The sequence below is a fragment of the Clarias gariepinus genome, chromosome 4 (genome assembly GCF_024256425.1).
Source record: "Clarias gariepinus isolate MV-2021 ecotype Netherlands chromosome 4, CGAR_prim_01v2, whole genome shotgun sequence".
Taxonomy (NCBI): Eukaryota; Metazoa; Chordata; class Actinopteri; order Siluriformes; family Clariidae; genus Clarias; species Clarias gariepinus.
Genome location: NC_071103.1, coordinates 28093423 through 28102525, shown reverse-complemented (window position 1 = coordinate 28102525; position 9103 = coordinate 28093423). Strand labels below are relative to the sequence as shown.

At 35.8% G+C, this 9103-nt stretch overlaps 1 protein-coding gene across 1 annotated transcript; it reads left to right on the top strand.

The window, feature by feature from the left end:
* Window positions 1-2735: 2735 nt before the first annotated feature.
* On the top strand, window positions 2736-6415 carry cd83 (CD83 molecule). Its single transcript, XM_053494448.1, has 5 exons — window positions 2736-2860; window positions 2978-3108; window positions 4146-4380; window positions 4850-4953; window positions 5130-6415. Exons 1-5 carry the CDS (start codon window positions 2815-2817, stop codon window positions 5274-5276), a joined length of 663 nt encoding a protein of 220 aa, XP_053350423.1. The 5' UTR covers window positions 2736-2814; the 3' UTR covers window positions 5277-6415.
* Window positions 6416-9103: the final 2688 nt, after the last annotated feature.

Genomic DNA, 9103 nt, shown 5'->3' with positions numbered 1-9103 from the left:
TGTAAACACATCACAGCCGTTTCTCACTGAATGAAACAGTAGGCAGCCCTTCCATTCTTTCCCTTGCACTCAAAACAGAGATGCACAGGTAAACCTCTAGTGAGAAACTAAATATGGAAGGATGTTCAAAAACAAATACCTACCCAGAAAATGTGTTCGATATTCAGTGACATGTTCCTGCAAAAAAAAGAAAAGAAAAAAGATTAAGAATAATTAAATCATAACAAAAATTGCCAAGACTATGTTAGACAAATGTGAAATTACCTGAAAACATATGACAGTCAGAGACAGATTGACACAAATACTGATGATAATTTGACCAGCAGTCACGTTAGTGCAGGGGCTGTGGCACTCGACACTTCCACTCATAAAGCTTCCTATAGGCTGATAAAAATGTTGCATCATATAAGGCATGGCTATTAACAACTGGTTGACTATCTCTAGCTACAGTAAATAATCAGTAATTTGTTAAAAAAAACATGATATTTGATAACACTTGGACTTACGGTGGATTCAGCACTCCAGCTTTGTTCACAATCTATGGCTCCTCTTGCCAACTCAGAAGTTAAAACTTGCGGTCCCTCCTGACAGGAATAATTCTCAGTGGTTTCCACCACTGATGCAGATACGACTACAGAGAGGGGAAAAACATACAATATATTTTACCAGTGTTTAGACCTCTGGTCAGGCCAAATAATTCTTTTTAACTCATTTTTACTTTATTTAGCTATGTATTTATCTATTATATATTTTCATATGCTAATATTTGAAGTCATACAGCCTATATTCTCTCTGAGAAGCTTGACAAGCTTTTTTATCTTTTCTTCTCGTTTGTAATTGTAAGCAGACCAAATAGCGAATCCATTCAACAATATTCATCCAAGACTGCTTATCCAACATTTTCCAGACTGCTTATCCTGTATAGAGTTTAAATGAGAACAGGGTTTATACACTGGATGGGGTGGCAACCTATTGCAAGGCACACACATAAACTCATATGCTACAGATGCTTTGGACAGCTGCCCACAACCCATGTATTGGGGTAGCTCAGTGGTTAAGGCATTGGACTACGGTTCGGAAGATCCCAGGTTCAAACCCCACAACCACCAAGTTGCCAATGTTGGGCCCTTGAGCAAGGCCCTTAACCCTCAACTGCTCAGATGTGTAATGAAATAAAAAAAAAAAAAAAAAAAATGTAAGTCGCTCTGGATAAGAGCGTCTGCCAAATGCCTAAATGTAAATGTAATGTATTAGTCTGTTAAGGGGAAATCCAGAAAGTCTGGGCAAAACAAAGGGGAGAACTTCACACCCCAACCCAGCAGGCAGCACTGCTAACCACTGAGCTCATAGTTTTCATACATTTTTAATGGATTTAAGAAAGACTATTATTTTTATATCCCCCTGAGATTCAGACTTTATTGTTATGTGCTTTGTAATTTCTACTGTTTCTCATTATTACTCTTTATTAGTTGATAAATATAAATGTAATCAATATCTTCAACCAGGAAGAAGTTTGGCAAAAGAATTATACCTAACTGTCCTCATGTGAGGATGGTACAAAGATATAGAGGTGCTTCTTAATTAGAATATCATCACAAATTGGTTTATTTCAGTAATTCAGTACAATTATAAATAGATTCATTACACAGACTGATATATTTTGAGTGTTAAATAAAAAACAAAGAAACGTTGGACTACTAAAAAGTATAAACAGGTACAGCACTCAATACTAGGTTGGGGCTCCTTTTGCATGAATATAGCAGTATGGAGGCAATCAGTCTTGAGCACCATACAGTATATACAATGAAGTTGGGAGAAAATGCCATGTCCTCATATGAAGACATTTGGGTCTCAAGAGGATATGTTTTTTTTTTACTGGGTTCAGTATTGAACATGGGGCACTGAGTTTAAACACAATCACGTTAAATGGATATACTGCGTTTTATTATTAAGGATATCACTAACACTGCTCCTACACCCAGACAAACACGTGTCGAAACTGTAATCATTTACTTTAATGTTGTGTGTGTGACAGTATGAGAGGGGAAATCCCTGTGAAGCGGCGTGCTCCTGGGGGGTTTCCCGAAAACTTTCCCAGCTCTGGGGAATTCAACGCTTAGAAAGTACATACATAAACACATACGATGTTTACAAACAAAGGGCAAGCAAGAAATGTAAACATTGGATTAAAACGTTATAAGCGATTCCCATTTAATCCACTTTAGATAATACATTCGTGTATTGCAGTTAGAGGAAAGCCGGGGGTTTGGTTCATAGAGACATTTGATATTCGCGACAGGTTACACTAGTCCTATTTTGGTAGTTTTGATAGTTTTGATAACTAGATAACGTCAATACGTTACAGAATCCAACAAAGGAATAAAACGTCACAGAATAGAAAGTTCCTTTATTGCTGCGTTGTTTATCCGTGACGTGAAGTTCTGCTGACGCAATGTGGTTATGCGGCAACATCGAGTATCGACGAACGTAAGAGAGATATAGCTATGTCGTGTTTACTGTCTTCTACAGATATATGTGTTTTATATATAAAGAAAAAGGATTGTTACTTACCATGACTATAAATAACAGCTGTAAATAATGCTCGCGCTATCATCATCTTCATCGTCGCAGACATAATGCTAGAAGAGCTACTGTAGCTGTTTACTCTCGGTCACCTGACTTCCTATTTTTTTATCGGGATTCCCCGCCTTCACTTTTACTACGGCGTAGGCGTGTATATCTATCTATCTATATATATATAAGGTGCCATAAAGTGACCTGATACACAACTCTTTCTGTCTGACGCTCACAGCGATGAGGAGTAATAATGCTTTGTCCTTTATCCTGCTCCTAACTTTCGGTAAGACTCCCTGGTGTTTTACTTCCTTGGACTAATTCGTTTCGGGATTATTATTATTATTGTTGTTGTTGTTTTCCACAAGTGTGATGTCTGATTTAGTTCTCCATGTACACCTAGGCGTAGGAGTCAGAAGTAATGACAGCAGTGCGGTTCGTTTGACCCGCTCTAACTGTGGTGAAGATGCGCTCTTGAAGTGCTCGGCTACATCCAAGCCTGGGGTCCAGTACCGGCTAGTCATATGGTACAAGGTAGGCTTATATGGACACGTATTTATTTTTTTTTCTCATAGTTATTAGAACTTTGTTAACTAATATAATCCATTGTTCTTTGGATGGACATTTTGGTCCCCTATGATTTGTGGGATTGTTCTAATAGATGTAGATACATTTGTTAGATCAAACGCCTTGCGGCTGGCCATTATAACCTTAACACTCATGTACACTTTGTAATTCTACAAATACCAAAACTGTTATGTCTTGTGACTCTTAAATACATTAATACAGTGTTATTAAGCTTAATTGTTAACAGCTGTGAGACTGAGACAGACATGAGACTGTTTTAAATTTGACACAAAAAGAGGATAAAAACGTTTAACAGATCTGTTCATTTGTCTTTGAACATTTTGATTTCATTGTTGACTTTTTTTTTTTTTACACAAGCTTTGTCATAAATTCTCTATTCAGACAAAAGTTTAAAAAAAAAATCTAGTAACTAGTCTCTGGTTTGATGAGCTGACCCAGGTTACATTCTGTACATTAATGAATGATCAAATGAGTGGCAACAGAGGGTCTGTTACAGAAACTGTATGCTATCAGTAACACTTTTAAATCACAGTGCTGGAGTACATTGCTAGTTTTTTAGGATAAACTAAATGTGTCAGAGTTATGATTTCGTTTTCCTCCTAGTGTAACGTCTGGGTGTACTTAATAAAATGGGCAATGAGTATCAGCATAAGGTAGATCTATGTAATGAAGTGGGCAACAGGAGTAAATGAAACCATGGTTGCCAGCTTTAAGCATTAATCTTTAGTTTTTTTCTCTACTAATTAGCTGCAGTTTGATAGGTTTGTTTTGTTAGGATGAAAAACAATTATGCAATTGTTTTTTTTACTTCAGGAATATCATGAAATGAGACATGCTCAAGGTATTGCTCAGCTGGACAGAAATAAAATAGGAGATTTTATTAGTAGCAATGTTTATTTGTTTGATATTAAGTAATCATATAGGCTTATTGAGATAATAGACCAGTTTAATGGTTTAATTGACCATTCATTTAATTTTTTTAGGTTAATTACACTCCCTCTCGCAAGTTAACTGGTCTGGTGATGAAGAATCTCACACATCATAACAGCAATCTTAAAAGGTATGAAGGTGTGGAGCGGGACTTGCAGCTGTTAGAAGATTCACAGAGCCTCGTTTTGCCTAATGTGACACTGCAAGATGCTGGTACATACCTCTGCATGTTGTTTGCTCCTGTTGGTCATCAGATTGAGGAGGGGCAGATTCAGCTAACAGTCTATGGTAAGTGTAATGACATGCACATATGGTTGTTCAGTGTGGTTTTAACTCACAAATTAAAACCCTGGAGTTTTTGAATTACATTGCTATATGGGGATGAAAACTTTGCAGTCACTTATATTTGGGATACTCTGTATTATCTGTGACTGTATGGTTACAGGTAATCATCCCAAGTTATAAAATAGTTTTATACAGTTTCATTTCTGTATTTAGTCTTTTGTTTAATCTTTAAAAATAAAAGAAAGAGAAAAAGAAAAAACTTGCGGCCACTGTTTATAAGACTTGACACACAAATGAAGCAAAATTTAAAGAAGTGGCTTAAAGTACATATCATGGCTAATTTTAGAACCAATATGATGTATTTGGTTGGATGTCTTCCTCTGGAGAAATCTTTTTTGGTTTTGTGTACTTCTGTGTAGTGTTTTCATTTAGACAGGTTTTGAAATAGAATGCTTTGTTTGGTCTTTTTTAGATGCCAGTATGGATAATGGAACATCAAAGGAACAGGATACATTGTATCTAATACTGGCCATCGTTTTACTTATGGTGGCATTGGTTATGCTGTATATAAGCTATGTAAGTATTTCTTTCTCTGTATGTACTGTACAGCATTTATGTACTGTATGTATGTATGTATTTTTTGCTCTGGTTTGTAGAATGCCACAAAACCAATACAACAAGGAATGTTTATTATTATGCCAATATGAATATAGTTTCTGACTGCTAATGTTATTTTAATTTCTTTTTTTTAGACATGTCTAAAGGATACACAATTAAGCAACAAAAACAAGGTCTCGAAAGAAACATCAAAGAAAATTCATCAAATCAAGGACACTATCATTAAACTGGACTCAAAAGGAATTGTATGCACACTTGTGCCTCAGATAGAATACGTGTGACCCTGCAGTCATTGTGTTCTGTCCCTAAACTAAGGAACACATGGGATGAAGAAAAAGAAATGAATGAATGAATAACAAAAGGTGCTATGTGAACGTTATCTGAGCGGATATTGTTCACAACTGGAACCGGAATAGGGCAGACGTTTCCTATTCAAAGTGGTGTTCCCCCCTTCAGAGTGGTGCTCTCTCTAGTGGTGATAGAGGAAGGAGGCCGAGTAACAAGCGGGTGCAGCAGGTTAGGAAGAAGCAATGTAGGAGGTGGAAAAGGCAGATGTCCGGCTGTATTGAACCAGCACTGATGTTTATTATTATTATTTGTATTGAACCAGCACTGATTTTTTTCATTATTATTTGTCATTTCAAGCTAATATATTAATTTATATTTTGTTATGGATTTAAAAAGCAGTTACATTTTGAATTTAAAATATTTAAATTTAGTAGCAACTGTGCTGGGATGCTTAGAAGAGAGGAAGTGAGCAATTAGTCAACTGCATAATTAGTTTAATTAGTTAAGTAAGCAGTTAGTTACTCTTTGACTCTGTGCATTCACTACAACTACTGTTATTAGTTAATGTTTTTTCTGTGTGTAAAGAACCCAAATATGCTATGTGGTTAGAATCAACCTGTTACTGAAAAAGCAATGTTTAAACGTTGTATTTCTGTTCCTGAATATATGTTCTCATTTTCTTATTTAGAAATCCTGCCAAGTTATTTTAACACCTTTTGGCCTACCTATTTAAGGTAGAGTTTTTGTTTTGTTTTTTTTGCACTAATTTCTACAGAAGTTGATGATGATGATGATAATGATGATGGGAGGATGACAGTTGGATGTATAAAAATACTACTACTAATGATAATAATATTAACAAATTATTATTATTCTTACTATGGTGATGTGTTGTTTTAGTTAGTCTTTCGGCTTCTCCCATCAAGGGGTCGCCAAAGTGGACCATCTCTTCTGCACACAACTTGGCACATGTTTTACACCGGATGTTATTACTGACTCCCCTCCTATTTTAACCGGGATTGCGATCGATACTGCATCCAGTTATGATTGTAATGTGTGGCGGCCTAAAATAAAAAAAACCTTGCAGTGCATGCCTAATTTTTCTGGTAAAAATGCAAATAAATAAATAAATAAATAATAAATGAATTAATACATTATTTCTGATTGCATTGTATTTTTTCATCCTATAATGTGTTTTGACATTTAACTTTTTGGTTCTATTTATATCTAGAGGTAATCAGGCTTAAAAACTATGGAACTTCTGATTGTTGTACATGTAAATCTAGTAGGTTTTAAACCTTCATATTATTATTATTATTATTATTATTATTATTATTATTATTATTTTAAATTCTTCTATGGAGGTTTTTCCCAGGTCATCTCATACATCTCACACATTCAATTTTATTTTTAGTATCCAAAAAAATGATTAGAATCAGCCCTGAGAAAAAAAGACTTGGTGAAGAGCATGATTTAAATCACATAAACCCATAAATGTATTTATAATATTATATATGTTTATAAAATATATATAATAATAATAATAATTATTATTATTATTAGATAAGATAAGATCAGAAAAGATATGGCTTTTATTGTCATTGTAGCATGTTACCTGTACAACGAAATTTGTCAGTAATCAAGGTGCAGCCATCATCCTTGCATAAAACATTCAGCAATGAAAACAAAACTAGCTTAAAAATACATTAAAACAAACTATTTCTAAACACATTTATTCAATCACATATTCCCACTTATTACACATTTCCTTGTAACAGTGTTTTATCGTGCTATGTCCTTAAGAATGTTTTTTATTAAAAATTTGATACAGTGGGAAATGTGAAATTCTTCCAGTGTTGCATAGAGAGCAGCCGACGATCTTCTGGGCCATGTTTATCACCCTCTGGAGCGCTTTTCTCTGAGCACTGTACAGTTGGTGAACCATACACCGTTGCAGTATGTTAGAATGCTTTCTATCACTGGTAGAAGGTCACCAACAGTCACTTAGGGATGTTGTTCAGTGCCCTGGGGAATTACAGTCTCTGCTGGGCCTTTTTCAGAAGCTCAGAGGTATTCACGCTCCAAGTCAGGTCCTCTTCTATCTGAACTCCATTGATAAAAAGTAAAGAAATGTCAATTTGACAAATATCAGTAGACAATGATCAGCTTCTTGGTCTTTGTGGTGTGAAGGAGCAAGTTGTTTTCCTTACACCAACCTGACAGTCCCTCCTCCCTCCACCTCTTCCCCATAAGACGACTCATCCCTCCAGGGATCATCACAATGGTGTTACTCTGATGTGCAAGGTGCAGTAGTGGGTGTAAAGAGAATAGAGCAGTGGGCTCAGCACACAGCCCTGTGAGGAGGCAAAGTATACAGGGGCAAGGACTGGTTAAAGATCTTGGTAAAGATTCCAATTATCTGTTGCTCAAGCTTTCAGCAGTCTGGTGCAGTAGCCTTCCTCGTATTGACAGAGCCGGGGTTTCTCGCTATGTCCATCAGGATCTTATGTGAGCGGATAAACTTGGCTGTAACACTGCCAACACAGCAGGTCACTTCAGTTGAAGATATTATTCCATCTTGGCGCCCCAACACCCAAAATTATTGTTGTTATTATTATTTTACACACAACTTTTTAAACACATTTTCAATTCACACGTTTAGTCTGAACATTTATAGCCTTACAATACAATTAGGCCTTGTTTGTTTTTTGTTTTTTTTACCAGAACCACATTCACTACAGATGCCAGAAAGCAGTTTATTTTAAGATAAACTGCTGTAGGCAGTTTTTTTTTTCGGAAATTGAGTGCTCCATTGCAAGCCTTGTTTAACATTACCATCTGACTCCTAACTACTGTGTATATCTGTAGCTTATTTTTTATTAGCAGAATAAAGTCTTTGTCTTCATAAGTCTTTACAGTTCTTCATGAGCCCCCTACACCTTGTTGATTGAACCCAAATTATGAAGTCTTCGTTAGTGTTCTTCTTCAATTAGTATTACAAAGACTTATAAAGACTAACAAAAACTTGTTGCTTGAATACCAAGACATACAAAGACTTAAGAAGCCTTGTGATTGCAATGAAAGACTTCTTTGTGATTGAAAAGAAGAAGTCTTCTTTGTGTTGAGAGGACTTCTTGATTAAAAAGAAAGAGTTTTAAAGATGTTGATTTGAAGATCTCTTGATGACAAGTCATCTAGGCCAGCCCAATCACCAGTGGTCTGTACACGATTTAGAACATGGCCAAATTCATTTTCATCATTGGATATTCAGGTGGTTGTGCCTTCAATGCCACCAGCAAGTGTTTTTGTGATCTACATAAGGATTAACACCAATCATATAATTCTCCTATTGCCATCTCAGGGAGTTTTTCCTTGCCACTGTCGCCGTCACCCTTGGCTTGCTCATCAGAGACATTTCATTCATTCATCTCATATTTTCTAGACACATTTTTATCACACATAGACAATTTATTATTATTATAATTTTTTATGCAATTCTTTCATTTTGGTGAAGCTGCTTTGAGACAATGACCATTGTTAAAAGCGATATATAAATAAAGTTGAATTTAATTTAATTGAATATAACCAACCAGGTATAATAAACATCAGAATTTTGCCATATGTTGATGCAAGGACACTTCACAGAATATCTCACCAAGATGACCCAGGATTTCATTTGCGTTAACGGGGATAGCAGTTGGATCCGCAGTAAAATTGTTTGGGACTAGTAAAAAGATGCACCATGTCAATGGACAATGGATTTCAGTAGTCCGATTGTCCCCCAGACTTTAACACCACATTGGTCACAATGATCATGAAC